General features: G+C 30.8%; 2 protein-coding genes and 1 long non-coding RNA gene across 4 annotated transcripts; 2 read left to right on the top strand and 1 right to left on the bottom strand.

Moving 5' to 3' along the window:
* Window positions 1-150: 150 nt before the first annotated feature.
* LOC124537476 (allergen Tha p 1-like) lies at window positions 151-18,973 on the top strand. 2 transcript variants are annotated; one of them, XM_047114339.1, is made up of 3 exons: window positions 151-294; window positions 17,716-17,903; window positions 18,671-18,973. In XM_047114339.1, exons 2-3 carry the CDS (start codon window positions 17,717-17,719, stop codon window positions 18,856-18,858), a joined length of 375 nt encoding a protein of 124 aa, XP_046970295.1. In that variant the 5' UTR covers window positions 151-294; window position 17,716; the 3' UTR covers window positions 18,859-18,973. The 2 variants fall into 2 exon arrangements, with proteins under 2 accessions (XP_046970295.1, XP_046970294.1); XM_047114338.1 differs by lacking the exon at window positions 151-294 and adding an exon at window positions 16,588-16,720.
* Window positions 2,979-6,069, bottom strand: LOC124537477. Its single transcript, XR_006966927.1, has 7 exons — window positions 6,013-6,069; window positions 5,251-5,305; window positions 4,892-4,918; window positions 4,456-4,482; window positions 3,990-4,016; window positions 3,383-3,406; window positions 2,979-3,007 (listed from the first exon to the last, which is right to left on the bottom strand). It is a non-coding gene; the product is annotated as an uncharacterized LOC124537477 (long non-coding RNA).
* Window positions 10,163-12,793, top strand: LOC124537559. The gene is made up of 2 exons (XM_047114434.1): window positions 10,163-12,140; window positions 12,783-12,793. The coding sequence occupies exons 1-2, from the start codon at window positions 10,163-10,165 to the stop codon at window positions 12,791-12,793; spliced, it is 1,989 nt and encodes a 662-aa protein (XP_046970390.1).
* Window positions 18,974-24,229: the final 5,256 nt, after the last annotated feature.

Raw genomic sequence — 24,229 nt, 5'->3', positions numbered from 1 at the left:
AATATGTTGAATACGCAATTATTTTTATTACTTTTTCGTGCATATTCATTTGTTTTAAAATAGTTTTTTGTTTGAAGTCGGTTTTTCTTTTTGTTAAAATTTTATTTATGTATCTAATTGTGATGTTATGGATTAGTATTTTTTTGTAATTACTCGTACAAACAATTCCATAATCTGTGTATTAAAAGTACCAGTCGGTCGCATGATTCAATTGACGTCGAACGAGTCTAGGAGGCAATTAGCAATGTGTTACGACCGGCTAGAATATCTATAATATACAAGACCTAGTTTCTAGTAAGTACATTCAACATACGTCGTATCTTTTAACAGAGTTGTAGGGTTATTTATAAAATACATGTGGTTTCTCATCTTCATTAAACTCGTGGCAGTAAAAAATACCTTATTTTAAAAATATCAAAAATACTTAATAAAAACTTATCTCTTAAATAATTTAATTATTTGTATAACTCTTTTCCTTGTTCAAATTTGATATCTTTTGACGCTTGCTTAAAATTGAGTTAGTAAAATTATTTTGGTCATATTGTTTGGATTTTAAAAGACTCCAACTCTTGTTATGGTGAAGTGGACAAAGATAGAAATGTTATAATAACCGCATAATATTCCCCTGTTGTTAAATACCCCTCATCTACTAAAGATAAATTTCTTATAACGTTGAAAACAAAGATAGAAATGTACTAATAGCCGGATAATGTTACTCCTTTTTAAATACCACTCCTCTATTAAGGATAAACTTATTATAAAATTTGAAGCTTCTTCAGACACGTTGCTTCAGTTGTGGGCTTGGTTCACATGTGACAAAATGTCAAATCTGGTACATGTTATATACAAACAGTTCGATACAGACAGTTTCTCAATTGCTTAAAGGGCATATTAGCACTTTTGAAGCTATGCAATGATATCCCCTTAATTTCAATAAATATTTAAAAGATAAATCCTTCTTACTTAAGTATAAATACTTACTGTATAGCAATAACACACTACAGTTATGTACACAAAAATACAACTTAATCTTCTCCTACATTATTTTTACTGTTTAATTCATTTACAACAATTTTGCTTTATAAAAATAAAAGGCGCATATACTTAATGGAATAAAGTGTTTGTCGTCTTTGAAGCATTTAAAATTATTGCAAATATTATTTTAAATATGAAATTATTATTTACAATTATCACTATTTATAAATAAATAAAAATGAAATAAATTATGTGAGTACAGTACAGTATCTAAGTAACAGTTAATTGTTTAGGGAATTTGTTTCTTTTATATTCAAGACAAAATGCACATTTTTTAACAGCACTATGATGTTATTATCAAATTGAATTAGAACGTTCTTACAATATTTATGGTATGTGTATATAGTGTACAAAACTTTAAAGGCCTCACTGATAATTTGTCCTGTGTTGTTGTAGTAAAGCGGTAATTTATTCCTCTTCACATGAGTCTTATAAATTATTTGAATGCAATCTTATTCATTAGTAGTTTTTTATTTATTACTTTATTTACAACAATTATATACATATAATTACCCGAGCAACACCGAGACAATTTTCACTAAACTGTATAAATACTATCCTTAAGTTCCTGCTCATCTGCGTTATTATTTATACATTTAAATATAATAATTAAATGTTAACAGATATCACACCTTGATCTTATTATTTACGTGATGTGACTGTTGCACTTGTTATCATGAACGTTGAAAGATCTTCACTGTATTTCTTCGTCAGTATCATTAATACTCAAAAACTTGATATGTTAATCACCAACCAATTTAACGCATAACTTAGAGTCTATTGAAATATAGCTCTTAAGATAAAGCAACATCTGTTTATTTAAATGATTAACGCGAGGACGCAGTTGTGACTACAGCATTACAATAATGATTAATAATCATGGCTGATACAAGCAAGTTAAGGTGATCAGCTTTGTGTGACACAGTTTCTTTTATTGGAACTTTGAATTTGAAAATCACTCTCAAAATACATTTGTCATTTAAATGAGTGATTAAATATATTTTTAAGTTCGAAATCCAGTAATTTCTTTCAATGTTAGGTCTTATTAAACTATAAGCGTACCCGTGACTGTAATCATACATGATGTACTGATATAGATTAAGAGAAAACGCAGTTATCTAGACTATGCTCTATTTGTAATGCTCGAGAATTTATAAATAATAGCGAATAATACACATTGATATAGTGTGTGAAATAAGTGAATAGAAGCAATTGTTATTGATTTAATAATAATAAAAAATAATAGAATTTAGTGTCTTTAAGGTTACAAGTACTATGTTAATATGAGGCGTGTTTGTTCCAATTGGGACAAAATACTTTTTAGAAAAATAAAAAGAATACGGAATCGTGTAAATTAGCCGTTACCTATCAAATTATAGTCTTTTTTTATTTCGGCTGAAGATTGCATTTTAAATTGATGTCCTAACCTGTAATCTGATCGATTTTTATACAAAATCTGAATTTAGGGTAATGACTATAGATTTATCAAAATTTGCTGCCGTTATAACCTCTTACTTCTTTTTTAATTAACTACAATTATTAAAAAAAATCTTTTAATATTATATTAAAATCTCACGAGATTTTAATGCTTTGTTAATTATATACAATATACGTGTACATAATAAGGCGTAGGTATTAATTAAAACCAGATTCGATTTATGAAAAAATAGACTGTCAAATATTGTTGTCATATTACATAATGCGACAATGTGGTCTTTATATAGATCAATCAAGCATCCCACCGGATGTAGCGCACTTGACCCCTTTGCCTAATCGGAGGTCACTTTTATTATAATCAAAGAAGCAATAAAAGACATTAATATAACTTGATATTATATTTAAAAAAAATTGGCATATTTAAATGAAATTACGTATAATATATATGATATATGATTATAATTCTTTGGTGTAGAGAGTTATTAAAATTGTTTGATGTGTTTTTATTTTCAGCTCCGTAACAATGATGATACATCTGAAAAAAATACAGTAAAATAAATTATTCACGTTTTATTTTATGCATAGATACTAAATACTTTTAATTTAAATTTTTGATTGTTTTTTATATTTTGTATTAGCAACATTTTTAATAGAGAAGAGTTATTTTTAATATTTTTTTAAGGTTACAATATTGATTTTCAATCTATGCAAGTAACATTCAATTCTGTTATATCCATTAGGAAAAATTAATTATTATTTCTTAGCAAATTTTTTTTCAACTGCCCTTCATGTTGCGATGCAAATTTTTTTTTATGATTTGGCATTAAGAAAAATATCTTCAAAATCATCAGGCAAAATATACTTAAAAAAATGGCTTTTCTTAACGCGATAGAACTGTGGCATTACTTACCTTCTGAGCCGTCCACTATATGAACTGAAAAAGAAAAAATAACTTTTATTATGATAAATAGCCGTGAGTCTAAATGGGATGAGAGAGACTGTTTGATTTTTTTTATGGTATAGGTTGGCGGACGAGCATATGGACCACCTGATGGTAAGTGGTCACCATCACCCATAGACAATGAGGCTGTATGAAATATTAAATATTCCTTACATCGTCAATGTGCCAGCAACCTTGGGAACTAAGATGTTATGTCCCTTGTGCCTGTAGTTACACTGGCTCACTCACCCTTCAAACCAGAACACAGCAATACTGAGTACTGTTATTTGGCGGTAGAATAACTGGTGAGTGGGTGGTACCTACCCAGACGGGCTTGCACAAAGCCCTTCCACCAAGAGATGATGTTTGTATTGAAAGAATTTGTAAGTTGTTATTAAATCTCTAAATAAATTCAATGTATATAAAATATTGAAATTTTGCGGAAAAATACATATTAATAAGCAAATAACATAAAAATGCTATGAACAAATAAACTGTGTACGGTACAATACTAAAATTTAAACTTGAAATGTGCCAAAATTATTTTTGAATTATATTTATTATAAAAATATATTACCTTGGCTATCTCCGTCAACAACGTTTACTGAAACAAAAAACGTACATGTTTACAAAAAAAAAAACATTTTAAATTATTGAGTGCCTATAACATCAAACATTAATTTATTAATAGTTATGGAAAGTTTGTTTGGCAACTCGGAATAACGTATTCGATAAACAAATAAAGAATATTTATTCGATATTTCCAATGCCGAATATTTTGAAATCATTCACAAATAATATTGTTTCGAAATATTTGGTGCTTAATGATATGAATATTAATATGGAAAAGGTTATCCAGAAATCTTTTTGACGGGGTCAAAAATTTAATGCTATAAAAGATATCACAAAATATCATATATGTATTACTATACAAAAAGTATTAATGACGTTTTGTTCATATAAAACAAGACAAAAATGTATCTAATGTAGCGAAAACGGTATATATATTTGGATAAATAGACATATATGCAATAGAATATTACCTTGGTTTTCTCCATTTACGACGGACACTAAAACAAATAAATAACTTATTATTATTTATATATTTATTTTATTTTACTATTATATACATACTATTATCATTTAATATTACAGTCAAAAATATAGCATTTATAAATAATTAATTTAAAGAAATTGCAGTAAACGATTATATGAATACATAACAATACTAAGGGACCATGCGATGTTAAGTGGTCCTCACTTAACGATGAGCGGGGGGACCCAACGTTAGCACTGTTAGAAGAAATCAACCATTTCAATCGTCAAAGGTATACCTTTAACCTTGAATAATGTTATATTCCTGGCAGCTTAAAATTGTTAAAAGTATGTACATACTTTTGTATGTAAAAATTTGTAAACTGTATTTTGTATCTGTAAACTGTACCTTTTATAACTACTGTATATAATTAAAAATATTACCTTGACTACCGTCATCGGCGTTGGACGCTAAAACAAAAAAAAAATCATTTTAAGCACATAAAACACCTGAAGAAGTATATAAGTATTATAAAGTTTAAATTAATCAAATAATAGTTACATTTAATTTTATGTTATGAAGAATAAAGTTCTTAGAAGCGTAAGATTAGGTCAAACGGGTTAAATTAATTTTATATTAATTTTAAAACAATACTCGATGGCGCACAAGTTTAATAATCCATTTTAATATGTGTATGTGCCGATGATAAGTTGATTTTTAAATGGTTGTTATCACCATTAAATAAAAATCAACGACGCCTCCCCTAACTTTGGAAACATAAGCGATTTTATTAAAATGTTACCTTCTTGGGGACGAGCTGCAACAATGGCTAGTACAGCCATGAGGACGAGAATGTACTGAAAAGAAAAACCAACATTAGCACCAAAGAAAAAAAATTGAAGATGTTTTAAATTATACCAATATGCATTTATCCCGATAAATGACGATGAACGGACATTTTGTTTGACATTATTACTTACAAATATAGTAAAATGATTAATTGCATAAAATATCAAAAATATACTTTATTTAAGTATGTTTATAAACACTTTTGAATCATGTTACAATAAGTATTAGATAAAATGTAAAGGTAACATTGGTTCCGTTACATAGTTTATGGAGCGCAGTAGGAAACTCGGTAGTTATATTTTTCCACCTTTTAAACAAAGGATGCTAGACAATGATGTTTTAGTAAACAGATATGTTATTAACGCGCAAAAAGTGAAGACTAGAAAACGTCCTAATTGGGACGTTTTCCTTTAGTCGTTTACGTAGTTATACGTTATAATACATCATAATTACGTAGTAATACGTTTTGTGTAATTAAAACATCTAGTTATCCCTTTTACTTATTGTTTTTATCAAGCTATCCTTTTTACTTTTAACGTAATGTAAAAATAAACTAAAATAAACGGTCCCCGGCGCGGCACACATTTTTCTGTTGTTTAGTATGGATATAACATATCTGTATATTAGAATATCATTGATGCTAGACTAATTGTTTGTTTTCTATATTTGTATATAAAATGAAAGTTTTTGTTTTTAATTAACTGTTTTTACATACCGTCAGCTTAGACATTTTTTTTCAGTTTTCTTCCGAACGTCGTGTAGAAATAATGATAATAACATTGTCAGTGGTGTGATCATTGCTTAAATATTGATGACCTCTTGATCTTGATACACGATATGTGATAACCTTAATTTGATTCCGAGTATTAAAGTAAAAAATGATAAAACGTTAACTTTTGTATTTCTTAATTATCTTAAAGAGAATGTTTGGGATGTTTTGTTTTAAATAGAGTTCATTTTAAAAATAAAACACAGCAGTTCTTCTTTCCTATATAAGTATATTATTGTATTTGAGAAAATTTTTCAAATAATTAAAAAAAAGTTGTCGAGTTAATTGAGATAACGAGAGTTAGGAGAAAGAGTGCTCGCGTTTGAGTACATACTTGTGCACACATATATTATTTATAGAGTTAAAATTTTATTTTTAACAAAAAAAATTTGTTTTATTTTTGTGTTAAAATTTTATATTATTAGTGTCTTTGTGTAATATGTATAATATCCAACGAAGTTATTCCATTATGTAATGATAAACCTTTCAAAGTAAAAGTGAATCGGGAAGGCTGACATTTCTATACATATTATATATTGGCTTATAGAAGCTTAAATCTAAATTGTCGATTACCTTTAATATGGTGTTTTTTTTTATCATAACTCGTTTTTCTTTCCCGCATCGAGCACTGGGATTATAGCCTTTGTTGTTGTATTTAAGACGCTCTACAATTAAGTTCATATACGATTTTTACCTATTATTATGGTTGTGGAGGTGTTGAATGAAAAATAAAAGTGATAATAAGTTCGTAGAGAAAATTTCTTACAGTAGGTTCATTGTATCTTAGTAGTTAATCTAGTATCTTTTTCTAATTGTTTGTTTATAAAAATCTCGCTTTTCTTTTATTACGGTTTTATTATTACGCATTTTTGTTATGACTTAAGGTAGTTTAAATACCGTAGGTGAGTCATTTTGAAAATATATGTCACCAATATTATTTAAATTTACTATTTTTGGTTCATTTCCAATGTCTCATTTATTTAACAATACTTTTGAACGTAAATAAAAATACGAGTATTATTTAGGCATGCTATTATTAAGATAGTTTATCATCTCTAATTTATACCAAATGGACGAAGATTTAAAATTATATAAAATTGTTTATTTATTTTACACATGATGCAATTTATCAGATGTATAATAAAAAGTACGTCAAACAAATTATAAAGACGTAAGAATAATAATTTTTTAATATGTCTTTATATTGAAATACAAAATATTAAGTATACACTGTTGACAGTTGAGGTTTTCATTTCTCTGGAGGAATTTTATGCCGAGGATTGGTATCCTCGGCATAAAATCAGGATACGCTTAGCATAAAATTGCATTATCGTTATATTTTCAGCAATATGTACAATTTGAACTCTAAAGGATAAGAATTGGTCGTCATTCGGCTTTCAAGATTTGACATTAATAAAGTAACAAAAAAGCTTTACCTATTAAATATAAATTATTAATAATTTGCAAATTTAAATAAGACTATGACTATAGGTTATTATATTACATTCTTACGAGCTCAAAATATTATAGGAATATTTTGAGCACGTAAGAATGGAATTTAAATGACGTTAAAATCCAAAAAAAAAAACGGGTCATAAATGACGGAGTATACAGAGGTAACAAAAATTATACATCGACTCCGTTTAACTTAGAGTCGACTGGAAAATAATATAAATTAGTCTATGGTAGACTAATTTATATTATTTTCCAATAAATATAGTGTTAATATATGCAAAATTACAATCAAATAAACAAATACTATAAATAAATATATGTGCTTTTTTATTTTTTACTATACTATTTAGTCTATAGTTTCTGATTTTATATACAGTATCATTTTTTATATTTTCAACTGTCAAACTGTAACTTATCTTTTATTTTATATAATTATTCAATTTAAAAGTATTGCACTTACTTCAAATTGAAAATTACCATCGAAAAAAGAATATATTTCTGTTATACTAGCTACAGTCCCGGCATTACACGGGTACAATAAAGATTGATATGCAAGTTCAAAGCAAGGTAGTTTGGGTTCAATACCGACTGTATTTGGTACATAAAGACTTTTCTTGACTTCTTCTAAAATCGTCGCTAAAAAAATTTTAATGGATGAAATCTCTGTTTAGATAATCAAATGATACGCAAATAAAAGAGTAGTTTTCCATAATTAGTAGTGGAATATTTCTTGTTATTTATAGCACATCAGACCACCTTAAAAGTTTAAAATAGATTCATTAAATCAATTTATATTTGACGATCTACGTCACACTAAAGTTATCAAGCAAGTAACGAGCCTAATTCTCGGTGCCGATCCTCGGTTAGGAGTGTTTTTATTTTTTATTTTATGTGACATCAGAATTTAACTGACTTACATTAATGTATATATATTTTTTTATTCGGACCTCGGATTCAGTGGGTAACGGTTTTTTTTTATTTTATTTAGGGTCTTTTTTCACAGGTGAAAATGTCAGTCCCATTGTGCCCTAATCTGAGTTCAGTTACATATTAATAAAATAGGTAACTGATTTTATAAGAATATAATTTATTATTTAAATCGGCAAAGAAATCGATACATAAAAAGTTATTGAGGTGAAACTACAAAAAATAATTAATATTACAGTGTTTATACGGCCGAATTGTTTACTTCCTTAATGTAAAGTCGTATACATGTTTTAAAGTGTCAAAGACATGTCATAATCTTATTCGTTAAACTATAAACGAAGTGTGACTCACAGAGATACATTATTTTGATGACTTTATTTTTTTTCTATATGATGTATATGAATGCGAAAGTAACTTTGATTGTTTGTTTCTTAAGATTTTACGTACAGAACGGTTTAACCGGTACAAAATAAGAATGAAGCAAGCTCAAATACAGGGAATCAAGCGACTTTTTATAACTAAAACCTACGAACGCAACCACCCTCTCATATATATATATTTAATTGATAAAATGTCCTGTTTTTGTAAGGAATTATTGTATATTATTATATAATGAAAAGGCTCAATAGATTAATTATTTATAGCACAATTGTGATCGAGGCAAGCGATTTGAAAGTAAATAGGATCGTTAACTGTTGAGAAAAATAGTAATTTTTTGATCATCTGAAAACAGGGTGGCTTTTATTATTGGTCTAAATTAAAAACAAAACAGAAAAGTGTTACCATTTAGTGATTCAATTATATGAATATATTTGTGTACCTTTAATACATTAAAGGAGGTCAGCTCTATAAGCTCTTTAACTATAATAAGAGATCATCACCGCTTATTGCAACGAATAAAAAACGCTATACCCGCATCTATACTTTTATCTACTACGGAACAGGATCTAAAATGTTTTGTACATACACTGCAATTTTTTGCAATTGCAATAAATCTTTCTGTAAATATGACGTTCCAAGAACAAAATTTTGTAAATATTTAAATTGTGTAGTTACGTATTTCAAAATTTTTCTCTTATGCAGCTGATATATCCTTCACACTTGTGTTCGAAAAGCGTATTGAATACGCGATATCTGTTCTTATGAGATCATAGCTTTTACAAAAATGACAGAATAGGGTTCAGCTGTTTTTATGAACACATTTATGCACTTTAATATCAACTTTAATATCTTCTATTGTATCTCATAAGAGAATGATTGAGTGCCGGGTGAAATTTAGGTTAGGAGGAAGCGTTAAAAAAGCAGCCAGACCTAAAGTTTGACATGTTCTTACTGTAATTAAAATTTTTTAATACAGTTATATTAGTTTGAGTATACAAGACAGAATAATCATTGTTTTTTTCAAGTATTTTTTTTAAATTTAATCGTGAAAAGTAAGTTTTTAACGTATTTTTAAGATGCCTATATTTTGTTAAGGGTTTTGTATTTTGGTTTAAGATATATATGTTTCAAAAGCCTATTAACTAATGATTTGTTATATATATTTGTTACAATTGGTTTCTGTGTATTTTCTTCTTGATCACAAATTTAATAAAACTTGGGAGGTTTTTTCTTACTGAGGAGATTTGAAACAGGCTGTTTCAACTCTCCTCGTTTTCAATTTTAAATCACAAATATTTTGTTTGTTGATTTAATTAGGTTATTTTGTTTCAGCATGCCTACTGATTATAAACGAAAGACTGATAGAGGTATGGCGAGTCGCGAGATATATGATCTCGCAGCAGAAGAAGTGACCTTGCGACAGAAAAGTCTCCGTGACGCGGCTTCGAGTTACAACCTGAACCATACCTCCCTCTACAGATATATTAAGAGAAAAACTGCTTATGAAGCTAACGAAACGGCGAATGCTCCAACGGTTGTATATCCAGAAAAGACTGTTTTTACAGCTACAGAAGAGAAAGTACTCTGTGACTATCTTTTAAACTGTGCTGCTGCTAACTTTGGCCTAAGAACTAAGGAAGCCAGAACTTTTGCCTATAGTTTGGCTGTCGAATATAATAAAAAAATTCCTTCTTCTTGGACTAAGCATAAAATGGCTGGAGAGGTTTGGCTTCGATCTTTTATGAAGCGTCATCCGGTTCTTTCTCTAAGACTACCTCAACCTACGAGCATCGCTCGAGCTACAAGTTTTAATAGAACAAACGTGCAGCTTTTTTTCCAAAATTATACCTCAGTAGTTGACAAATACAAGTTGCAAGCAAAGGATATATGGAATGTTGACGAATCGGGCATTACGACTGTTCAGAAACCAGACCGCGTCATTGCCCGACGAGGACAGAAACAAGTGAGTGCCATGACTTCCGCAGAGAGGGGAACATTAGTTACTATAGCACTAGCAGGAAATGCCCTTGGGAACCACATACCTCCCATGTTTATATTTCCGCGAAAAAGATTTAATGATCACTTTATACGTGATGGACCTATTGGATCAATTGGCACTGCGAATGGGTCAGGGTGGATGCAAGAAGAAGACTTCTATATATTTCTTGCATTTTTTAAAGACCAAGTTAGGCCATCTAAAGATAATAAAGTCCTATTGTTATTAGATAACCACGCTTCACACACTGTTGTTAAAAATATCGAGTTCTGCAAGGAAAATGGCATAGTCCTATTAACTTTTCCACCTCACTGCACCCATAAGTTGCAGCCAATGGACAGAGCTGTTTTTGGACCGGTGAAAAAAGCAGTCAACACAGCTTGTGACAATTGGATGCGGTCTAATCCAGGAAAAGTAATGACGATCTATGATATTCCTGGGATAGTAAAAACTTCGTTTGATACAGCCGTCACACCGCGAAATATATCTTCCGGATTCATCCATATCGGACTTTGGCCAGTTAACACTGAAATATTCCAGGACGCTGATTATCTTCCTAGTCAGGTTACTGATCGCTCTTTAGCGACTTCCAAAAGTCCTGGTCCATCCAGCTCTAACTTGGTCGGCATTTCAAGAAGTGAAGAACCCGTGCCATTTTCTACCCTTGCAGACAGTATTTTACACGATTCCCGTACACTTAGTCCATCAATCATAAATTTACCGGCTACTCCTCCTCTATATAGCTACGATATAGAAGACGTACCTAAGCCTGCAGAAAACCCTCGTGAGAATTCGCCTGATCTGGCGATATCTGAACCCGTTGTTCCCTCTACAGTTATTACATCTGATGTAATACCTGTAGCATCAACATCACGAGATACTTCAGTTACTATGACAGCAATTCCATTCTCACCTGACTCTCTTCGACCCTTGCCAAAGGCTCCACCCAGGAAAGGAAATCAAACAAACAGACGCAAAGTGAAATCCGCTATCTTAACCGACACTCCTGTAAAAGATGAACTAGCTGCAATCGAAGCAGTTAGAATGGCTAAGAAAAAAGTGAAAAGACCTAACTTTGAAGAAACCAAAAAAAGGAGATCAAAACCAGATACTAAAACTAAGAAGACCAAGGTTAGCAAGAAACAAAGAATAAATGAAGACAGTGAAGAAGAAGAGGAATCTTTTTGCTTTGTTGTTTTGAGCCATATTCTAATAGCAAAGCCAAAGAAAAATGGGTGCAATGTCTGGAGTGCAAACAATGGGCTCATGAAGCTTGCACTGGTGGGGAACTTTCTTATGTTTGCCACAACTGCTTGTCAGATTGATATTTTTAATTTCCATAATATTTTTATTTTTCTCATTTGTGAGATGGTTGTATTGTTACTAAAATATTTTAAGAAATACTGATTAATCAAGACTGATTGTAAAAGTTAAGGAATGGCTGAAAGTTAATAAGCATTTTATGTTAAAGACTTAGAACTTATATTAGGTAATGTTATATAAGATTGTAAAACATTTTGTTTATGTGAGGTTATCTGTTATTTTGATTCATGTTACTAATAGGTCGATGTGATATTAGCGGTACTTTGAGCTACTTTAGAAGTAGATTATTCGTAGATTTGTAGTTACCTAAACTGAAAATTATATCAGTATAGAATATTGATAAAAAAGTTAGTTTCGTACTTGAAAAGTTTTATTCCAATAAATACCTTTATATTATATCTTCATTTTTATTATAACATCCCTCAACACTTCTTCAAAATATATGTTTCAACTCGCCTCGACCCCTGTTTCATCTTACCTCGGTATGAGGGGAGTTGAAACAAATTAACTTGTTACGGTTAAGTCGATTTTTCACCGTAATATTTATCGCTTACCATTTCTTTATGTTAATCATTCGCAAGTGTAAAGAATGACCTATCGTTTAGTACTAATATCATATGATTTCTATCTACAGCGTTGGGTTAATGAAACAAAATGTCAAAATTGTTTCAATTCCCCTCGGTTTCCCCTAATAAAATATTTAACCTTTAAGTACCGACGTGCGGTCTCACAGGCCCCGACAGGTATACGAATTGCTAGTTTACCCCTTTCCCTGCACAATATCAAATCCAGCTTTTCAGTAGCTGCATGGTTAGCGCATTCATTGATATTGGAACAGACAATGTTGTTGTAGCGGGCATATTTGGTGAATAATCACCTTTTGAAATTCCGACGCGGTCTCACAGGCCTCACGTCGGTACTAACGTAAGTTTTTCTATTAATTTATTTTCTAAATAATATGTTATTTTTAAAGATATTATGAAGTATTTATATTATATTAGATTATATTAGATACAATAGGGACTTCCGTCTATTAAGGAAATAGTTTTGCAACAAATTAAATAAAAACAAAAATACCCCCCAGGGTTTTTGACTACTAACATAAAAATAAACTTTATTTGGTTTTTACAAAGGATTCAACGATCTGGTCTCATCTTCCGAAGAAGGGAAAAGCATTCATTTTAACTTAATTAATGCTTCATAACGACAAAACAAACAGTAAAGCCAGAAATTATAAGTTTTCCTAATTCTATGAAAGGCGGTATAGATTAATAATTTTATACAGTATACACATGCAGTCGCCGAACAAGACAGTGGCCTATGACAATTTTCACCGAATTTTAGGTATTAGTTTGGTCAATTCTTATCTTTTAAATAATATTAATATGGGAAAACATTTTTAAAAAAAGTCAAAAGTTAGTATTAGAGCATATAAAGCAAAGATTTTGTAGCCTAAGGTTGCACGTGAACGTAGAATGAGTATGGCAAGAGTACTTGTATCTGTGGAAGACAAGAATTGTGTCTCCTCAGCTTCATTTTTTATTTCACACCAACCTAAATTCAAAAGAAAATCGATCTTTACATATTATTCGTATAATCAATGCGTTTGTTTGTAGTGCGCTAAACAAGTGTGACCTGGCAAGGCTTAAAATTTAAGGAGTAGTTAGACTGTGGATGTTTTTTTATTTAGAAGGTTTATGTCGATATATTATTTTTTATCTGAGAGTTATATTAGTCATAAGTGAGAAATGCTATTTTTTGCTATTCTGAAAGGAGTATTTTTTGTGTTTTGATTTTTTATATCGAATGATCTAAATTTTTCCCGAAATTGGAGCCAAATAATATTTTTGTGTTATAATTACATGTTTCATAAAGTAGAATTTATTTCTACGCTTATTTTTTCGTATAACCCTTTAGTTTTCAACATAAGCTAAGGAAAATTTTCGAACTCATACTTTTGTTATAAAAAACTGATATTATATACGCGGCCTCTCAGGCCTCACGTCGGTACTAACGTTACAAAAAATGCACGTCGGTACTTAAAGGTTAAAAAAAAGTTAATATGAATTGTTATTATTTGAATTCAATACATAAAAAAGAGTCGCAATCTTTATTTACCAATGGAATATTACAAATACGGATTTCTGTCAAAAAACCGTCAACATATTAACATAATGTGTTCACTGTTTATTGGTTGACGACATTGATTAAAAAAAAACCCGTAAGTACTTGTAATGTTTTCAAACATACGAAGAATCATTGTAGTAAAAAGGCCGGAAACATTTTTTTATTGCAATTGTAGTAAGGCTGATGGCTAAATGGGACACCTAACCTTCGCGATAAGAGTCTAGCACTAAAAGAAATATAAACTCCTTCAGACCTCGCATTAAATAAGAATAGAGCTCCAAGCATTTTCCTTATTCAAACATATCCTTTGTCAACTATTTCGAGCTTAATTTTGCATCGGTTCATAAATTCAGATTATTTGTGGATAAAATCAACTTATTCAAGGAATGACATTGACATTTGAAATAATTCCACAATTTTATTTTTTCATAAAAACAAAACACCGTCTGAATCAAGTGGCTTTTGTAAATAAATACGATCATGTTAAGTGTGAAAAATAGTTACGAAACTTTGATCATTTATGTACAGAATGTTTACAATATTAACAACCTGTAAATTTCCCACTACTGGGCTAAGGCCTTCTTTACCTTTGATGAGAAGGTTTGGAGTATATTCTACCACGCTGCTCCAATGCGATGGGGCAGAATTTCGTTGAAATTAGTCACATGCAGGTTTCCTCACGCTATATTCCTTCACCGCCGAGAACGAGATGAATTATAAACAAAAATTAAGCACATGAAAAATCAGTGGTGCTTGCCTGGGTTTATACTAATAAATTAGTTGTAAATTATGACGTTTGGCGAGTGTCAAGCCTAGCTGTCACCGACAGCAAGATAATAAAGTTGGTTCTCTTGTTGTTGTTTGTTTTAGTTCATTTGTAGTGCGAAACTACATCTAGATATCAAAATAATTAATCCATCCAGATATAAAATGAATCGGTACTTAATATTTAAATACATATTTTTTTTTATCTTCAAATTCTTCAAGTTTTATTTTTATCTTTCTCATTAGTTGTAATGCTTGTATGTTTGTTTTTTATTCCATATTTAATTTTGTGGTAATCATTTTTGCCCCCTGTCTTACCTGTTTTTAATATGTCAACCTGTTATTTAGATCCTGTTTAGCTTATCTAGCTTTGCTTTATACGTCTGCCGATTGGACAATTTTTAAATGTAATTTGGATTTTTATTCATATTGATAGTAATATCATAAAAACACTTGCCACATTAAATATATCAGAAATTGTAACTAATATTTAATTTCATTTTATACTTGTAGATTATGGGTACAAAGAAAACAAAAAAAAATACTTAACCAATTAGAAGTAAACACTCAGTAGTATTCTAACATAGATATTTCAAAGATGAAGCACTGCAGTCCCAAATGTTAGCGACGCATCTGTAAGCCCTGATGTTGCAGATTTCAATTAGGATTAGCGCATTTCTAATGGATGAGCCTCCTGCTTTATTGCCTCCTTAACCATAAAAAACATTATCATAGTTCTAAGCGAGGCCGATGTGTTCTATAGGTACGTCACATCTTAACTTGAACGAGGAACTCGCAACTACTTCCTATACATATTTCCTTCACAGACATATGTACATTGTGGAGAATAATAACAATGCCCTCAGTTCAACCGTATCCAAAGAAGTCCCCTTTTCCCGCGAATTTTTGTTCCTTTTTACGTCGCGGTGTTGCCCAGTCGAAACCCTAGCGAAAACTATTATTCATAATATTTTGTATCACATGGAAACTCGTACACACAAAACGTGGAATGATTTTTAATTTGGTCTATCAAAAATGTAACCATTGCATAAAGTCGAAATAGGAAGTGACAAATGAAACATGTTCATATTTGACAAACGATGAGGTAACTGCAAATGGTAAACGATGTTAATACAATAAAATAAATTAAACAACATTCATTGTTGAAGATGGCTATTATCACGTTCGAGCTAACCCTGCGGAATGTCATTTGGCTGTACTCGTATTTGTCATTTACATGTCTCATTTTAGCGTTTAATACTACGTTCTATTTATTTCTTTACACGGATAATTTAAATATATGTCAAAATCTGACGTATCGGAAAAATCTAGAACATGTTCGTTTTTTAAAAATTGTCACATTCGATTTAATGAATTGTATATTATAATTGACTTCGTTATTTCGACGTTGCCAATCAACTTTTTTTTTACGGAATCTCCCCAAGCTGTGGATGAACAGACATAAGTTTTAAAAATAGGTTTCATATATATGCGTCAGTTGAACTGGTTATCTGCGTCAGTAGATTCTAAGGCTCTTGTAGATGTTTACACTTCACGAAATCATTGAATTTGCTGACCAATTCTAATGGACGTGTTTTCCTGCTATAAGTTGCATATATAAGATTGTTTGGCGATATTTCACGCAGTATTAGCACCGACTAGACACAAGACACTTGAAATGTGAGTTTTTTTTATTTAATCATTACCCTTTCAAATTGAATAAAGCTCATAGTTGTCTTTCACGCGTTAAAATTGCATTGTTAAATTTATATTTAATTTTTTCTCAATTCATTTCTAATAAGTTGATTTGTTAACTATTGTGAAATCACCTTTAGTTAATCGATGACAGCAGTGCGATTCTGTGCAAAATCACTTCGTATCTCACTTGTAAAACATTAACAGCCGGCTTACGTTACAGTGACTTTTTGATACAAGTATTCCAGAAATTCGATTATTATAGTCATTGTTTCATAAGTTATTAATTGTTTGTTCTGAAATTTAACTTTCGGGTTCTGAAGTGAGCTTCGAGTGTCTAGGATAGGTATATCAATTCAATATAATAGACGTACAGTGATCGACATTAAAGAACATTTGTGTGCTAAAGGTTACTTCAAAAGTAACGACTTTTCGTAAACATGGCCAGACCTTGGCCATTAAGCGATCGCCTCTGAATTTAAAATATTATTGAATAAAAATGGTAACATGTTTTGTTTACATTTTTTCTGTGATTTGTTATATTTATTTCCAAAACAATTAACAGAATGTAATACTTTATATACACGATTGATTACAACTCTAAGATCTCACAAAAAGTTTATTTTTGATTAATTAAAGAGGTGGCCACTACATTGAATATACTTCATTTTGGGCTAAACTTGAATTTTAAACATTGAAACGCACAATTTTGTTTATTTGATATTGAGGCTCCAAGGTTTTATTCAATTCTTGCATTGGTATCATCGTTTTATATATTTTTTTATAATATTTATATTTATAAACAACGCAAATTAGACGTCAAAGTGATATGATCTTTGGCAACATATATACTCCTTTCAGAATAAGTATAGGCTAAGGGTTAAAAAAATATAATAAATGAAATTTTCATAGGATCATATGTAGATTCTTGTATGGTCATTAACATTGACGGTAATCTAGTAATATACTCTGTTCAACAGTATGAAGACAATCGTGGTATTGGCAACCGTTTTCGCGGCAGCACTCGCCCTGCCTGCCGACACGTACAACCCTCGCTACGATAACTTCAACGCTCAGGAACTGGTAGATAATGAGCGTCTCCTCAAGAGCTACGTGAAATGCTTCCTGGGAAAAGGACCTTGCACATCCGAGGGAAATGACTTCAAAAGTAAGACTGTGTTTTTGATTTTCTCTAGGAAATTATTTAATAGCAGTTTGGAAGTTGACTGTGTTTACATTCCGATACCCCGGAAAGCATCTAAAGACATTGGTCCTCTGCCTGAGCTCTCCCCGGGCTAGTCGATTGTCGTGTCACCGGATTATAAGATTGAGGGAATATACATATTTATACGGCTGTAGTAATAAGCAAAGTAACAGCCTGTTCTTTCTATGTCCATTGCCGTCTTTATCATAAGGGCACGTGCCCAGGGCATTCCAACTGAGGGAGCCCCGAAAAGCCAAAAATTTCTCTTTCATGTTGGTACATACACACATATTTAATTTTAGTAAATATCTAACAAAATGGCCCTAAATTCAAATGTGCCAAAGGGCCCCAGCATAGCCTAAGACGACTCTAAATCTTCTCTCGTTTTTGAGGAGATCGCTGTTCTATATTAATGTTGGTGGAAAAACATCCATTTACCGCGAAGTATGAGATTAATTAATTATACATACAAATTTACCATGTCAAAATTGCGAGTCGCTCCTTTAGTTTTGGACACTATCTGAGTTCCTCTGTTTGATAATACTCCGTGGACTATACGACTAGTATGGTCGCTTTAACAGAAATCAGTCAATTCATCCACGTACCTACCCTACAAAATATTACTTGCAAATTAAATTATTTAAAGTAATAAAATATTGTGTAGAATTTTATTAGGCGCTGTCATTATTATTTGTGATGACGTTATTTTAATATAATACTATTCCTTACAGAGGTAATTCCTGAAGCACTTCGCACTAGATGCGCCAAATGCACGCCAAAACAACGTCAGCTGATTCGCGTTGTCGTTCATGGTATCCAAACTAAGCTGCCTAGTCAATGGGATGAGCTTATCAAGAAGGAAGACCCAACAGGCGAATACATTGGACCGTTCCAAGAGTTTCTCAGGGAATCGCAGTAATAAAATATACCATTTTAACCAAATTAAACCACGACACATGATTTGACGCTATGGAACTTTATTTAAATTTAAAAAATTATTGATTTAAACGTAATAAAAAAAGAACTATTAAACATCACATAACTTTAGTACTTTATATTATTTTATGTAAGTATTTATTAAAATGTAATAAAAACGTTTTGTTTGAACTACTATTTTTTTTATTTCGACCGTTATTATAAGTTTTACTTTACTATTGAAGAATTTCTCTGCTATTGTTTCTGTTATTATTTACTAAAACTGAATTACATACTACTTGTTACAGACTTCTTTAAATTTTTCATCTCAGTTTGTAGTTAATTTTGCTTGGTGCCAAATAATTAACACTGTCAACTCCCCATTATATGGTATTTCCTTATTAATATAATTAATTATAAAATAAAACAATAGCAAAAATCTAATTTATGAATTTAATTAAAAACACTACGATAACTATTAGGGGCTGCTTTTTTGATCCTATTATTATATCTCTCTTAAGAATATATATCTAGTCTCTTAAGAATTTTTGGACTTACTGAAGAGTTTATTAAGCAATTTTTGTAATTTAAATTGTATCTTTGTAACAGGAGTTGATATTATTATTTGTCCATTTAATTATATATGGGAATCGTTACAGTTGCTATTGTATATACTCGTTGTAGAGACCTACAAGTGTTCTACATTTAAACAGCCTAAAAATTAAATATAATATACATATTATGTCTGCTAATGATGTCATTGACGAAGGGAAAATATGAAATTCAATTAAAAGTTATGTGCGTGGTTACTTAGTCTGTGATAATAGAAGACTATTTATCCTTTTTCAATAAAAGGAACATCACTTTTAAATAAGCACTTCACTGCAGATGCATGTTTAAATCTATAAAAAAATATTAAATTATATTTTTAATAGCTCATCAGTTTATTAATGACAATGTTATTATTAATATTCTAATAATAGATTTACACTTGAAAATGATAAATTATTCTATTAACGAATGATGTATTCTATAAAAAAAAACCGGTATATTTCTTATGGCCATGACACTTAGAAAGCCTCTTAGTTTTTGAAGTTAAGATTGCCATGTTATATATGTTAAATGGTAAAAATTGTATTTTTTATGTAATTTAGTAAAAAAATATTTAAAAATTCTTTGCGTCTTATAGTTTACATATAGATAAATAATCTAATCCCGACATTCAAGAAAAGGTGATATAGTCATTACTTGACTAATTTAATTAGTGAACAAAAAAAATCTTTTCCATTATATATTTTAGGAAGTCCGGTGAGCAAATAGCCATTGTATAGTGTTTTTTTTATGGAATAGGTTGGCGGACGAGCATATGGGACATCTGATGGTAAGTGGTCACCATCACCCATAGACAATGACGCTGTAAGAAATATTAAATATGTTTTACATCATCAATGCGCCACCAATATTGGGAACTAAGATGCTATGCCCATGTGCCTGTAGTTACACTGGCTCACGTCTTCAAACCGTAACACAACAATACTGCGTACTGTTGTTTAGCGCTAGAATATCTGATGAGTGGGTGGTACCTATCTAGGCGGGCTTGCACAAAGCCTTACCACCAAGTAAATGGACAGGTAATCTTATTCATCCATAGAATATATATTAAAGGCCTATATAACAAATTGATATAATTGAATTAATATGAAACCACTTACACCGTCACAGCTTCGGCAAACACGGAGTCAAAGATGTTATATCTTCCTCTGATATAAATAACTATCACTAGAAATACTTTTATGTCAAAATAAAGTTTTATTTTTCCAAGACGAAATAAGTCGTCACATTTAGACATAGGTTAATAGGGCCTCGGACGTCTTTATTATCACTTTTGAACATAACTTATGCACAGTTGAAATATTCAAAAGCGCCTTTGAAATTATAAACAGCAATGTTTATGTATTAACTGATTGCAGTATTTTTAAAGTTAAACTATTTTAATTCTAATAATTTATAGAGGTAAGAACGTAATATTAGAAAAAAAAAGAAGCTTCAGTGAATTTATTTTCTGTGTTAACAGATAACTACCACACTGTTTCCAATTCCGGATAAGCCCGGATAAAAGATTAAATTTTATTTTCTTTTTAATTTAATTCATTTTCTTCTTCTTCTTCTTTTTATTTTTGGAATGTTGTATAATTATCTTTAAGTAATTACCACACCAAATTTAAACCAAAAATAAAAGATGTTAGGTACATCCTTCTCCTTCTCCGTAATTTGACATAATATTACTCACACTCCAGGGTAGCTGGAAGAGATCTCTCATAGAGATAAGCTTTCCTATGTATCACTTTGTTTCTTTGTTATTCATTTTTTTTCTGTGTTACTTGTTTTTGGTACATGAATAAAATAAATAAATAATATTATTTCTAATAAGAGATAGTAATAACATTGAAATAAATTTAAATCTTTATGCAATTGAAAAACTGACATCTGGTATTTTTGGTAGATTTCACTGCACAATAGAACAAATAACTTGAATGTTTTTATGTTTCTGATAACGTGATATCATATATAATGCTAAATTTATTCGAATTATATGGTACTATACCATCACTGTATTAATGTCCGTCAGACTGATTTTTTCTTTAGCGTAGTTAATGGCGGCTACTCCACTGAGCAAGATCATTTTTTGTCACACCATTTTGCCATTGTTACCAATAGGTAGGCTATGAAACGCTTGGCAAAATGCCAAATTAGATGCTGAAAAAAATACACAGTGTCCTAAAGAAGCGTCCTGCCTGTAGTGTGACAACCCGCTCGTTGATCTATGATATTGAAGATATTATGGGTGCTTTTGATCGGCGGACCATAACAGAGAACTGTGACTGGTCTAGCAGGATGATGTGTGCTGCAAATAGCTACAGCCATACTAAAGAAATTTCAACTGTAACTGCCCGAAAAAAATTAAAATATTATATATCACTTTGTTATCGTAATAACGTAATGATAAATAACTTTTTTCATGCCTTTGGTTTAGTGGTTTTTTTATGACTAATTATACCTACATGTTATTTAATTACTGAACAATTAAAAGTGACATAAAATAACACTTATAATAATTAAGTGACGTGACATTTGACAAGAGTAAAACCGTCTAACTGGCATTAAAATAAGTCCCATACTATGTGTACATAATTTGTATACTATGTCTTCTTGTATGTAAACTGACTGATGCACTCTGCTATTACTTACAATATATAATACACGAAATTGGCGAAACGTAAGTATGTACTGAATATACGTATATATGAAGGTTTACAAACCAAAAATCAAAAATTCAAAAAATATTTTCTTCTAAAGGCTATCTGTTTTGTTGCCCTAATGCTATAAGGCTACAGATCCCGAGGTCTTAGGTTCAATTCGGTATTGGATTTTGGGCTACAATACTTCGTAAACATCTCAGTCCTAGGTTTGAACGCTTTCCATCTGTTTTAGTGCCACTATCGGATTATGAGACCTGTGCTTACACACACATGCACTCTATAAATATGTACAGTGCAGTTACCTAGTCTCCCTTGAGATTGTCAGCCATGGCCGAAAGTATCCCGAAGATCGACCTCAACATTAACCGGTATAAATGATGGCCTTACATAATTCTGTTTTCAAACAAATCAATATTATGTTCGTGTATTTTTATAGGATGTGTCTGTTGTAAATTATTAAGGATAAAACCTTAAATAAAATAATCATTAAAGTTTATGTTAAGTAATGATTTTAAATTTTCCCAAGTTATAAATATTGTGAATTTAAAATACAAGATTTAAAAAAATATGTTTTAATGAAATAAAATAAAATTATAAATTATTATTTTTTATAACAAAATATTCATTTTTTTTTTTGAGTATGTTTATATACTATAAAATAGGTAGGATGAACCGGAAAAACTGACTATGACGATGTGAACGGTGAATTATCACAGATACACGATTGGTTTACAGTAAATAATTCATTTTTGAATGCTCTAAGAAATTGTAAATGTCTAGTTTTTACTCTACCCAATGTCAGAAAGCAAAATTGTTATATATCTTTAAACGGTGGCCGTCTTGATATAGCCGATACTATGATGTTTTTGTAAATAGCATTGGATTCCGGATTTCAGTGAAGTCTTCATTTATCGTCCCTGACGGGGAGATTCAGCTCTGAACATACGTGGTCAGAAAAGTTAGACAAGTAACTGACATTGACACCGCTCGTTTAGTATATTTTGGTTATATCCACAGTGTTATGTTATATAGCATAGTACTTTAGGGTAACGCTACAAATATTGAGTTTGTTTTTAAATAGTTTTAATTATAAGAGAGCAGTACGCATTCATACGATCATCTTCGAGCTGAGGCCTTTTCGGGATGATTTTAACAAAGTAGGAAATACTCACTGTTGCGTCACAATATATTACAAGAAGTAAAAGAAATAAGTAGCTTATAACGCCACGTTTCCGACTTCGCAATGTCAATAAATCCTTCTAGGGAGAGGCATCAAAGGAGAAAATTACACAGACATTATTTATATTGAATACAAGATTGTATAGGCGACAATAAAGCTTGGAAGCTTGTTGGCTTCCAGGCAGGACATATTACATACTACATATATACATATAACAACAACAACAGCCTGTAAATTTCCACTGCCGGGCTAAAGGCCTCCTCTCCCTTAGAGGAGAAGGTTTGGAACATATTCCACCACGCTGTTCCATTGCGGGTTGGTGGAATACATATGTAGCAGAATTTCGATGAAATTAGACACATGCAGGTTTGCTCACGATGTTTTCCTTCAACGCCGAGCACGAGATGAATTATAACCACGAATTTAGCAAATATATATAGTGGTACTTGCCTGGATTCGAACCCGCAATCATCGGTTAAGATGCGCGCGTTCTAACCACTGGGCCATCTCAGCTATAAATACATATAATTGTATTTAACTAACATGCCTGTATTTTTGAATGTTGAAAAAGAGAAACAAGGTTGTGGTAGCTTCACTTAATATAGTTTTTAAATGACGACTAAAAAGTGCTTGTAAAACACGACTTGAATGAGGCATATTTGGATTTTTTTGTATGTGGTGGTACCCGCAGACGAGCTTGGCTCAAATTAACTTGCAATTTATATTCTTCGGTAACGCTGGTTATGGTAATAAAGCGTCACATTGATCATTGCATTATTCACCGATTACTATTCTCGTTGTTTTTCTTAAATATAAGGTAGCAACAACAATGAAATCATTTAGGTAAATTTGTATTCTAAACATGATCGTTAGATTGTAACCAAATATTCGTTGATTATTTTTTCTACAAAACGTGCTTCTTTGTGTTTTCCTTA

Source organism: Vanessa cardui, chromosome 18, assembly GCF_905220365.1.
Source record: "Vanessa cardui chromosome 18, ilVanCard2.1, whole genome shotgun sequence".
NCBI classification, from domain to species: Eukaryota; Metazoa; Arthropoda; class Insecta; order Lepidoptera; family Nymphalidae; genus Vanessa; species Vanessa cardui.
The sequence above is the reverse complement of the archived record's forward strand: the minus strand, read 5'-3'. Positions and strand labels throughout refer to the sequence as shown.

Bases quoted from the DNA above. Each gene is read 5' to 3' on its own strand.
- LOC124537559 (XM_047114434.1), top strand. From the start codon at position 10,163: ATGCCTACTGATTATAAACGAAAGACTGATAGAGGTATGGCGAGTCGC.
- LOC124537476 (XM_047114339.1), top strand. From the start codon at position 17,717: ATGAAGACAATCGTGGTATTGGCAACCGTTTTCGCGGCAGCACTCGCC. The intron at 17,904-18,670 runs GTAAGACTGTGT...TATTCCTTACAG, and splicing joins CGAGGGAAATGACTTCAAAA to AGGTAATTCCTGAAGCACTT.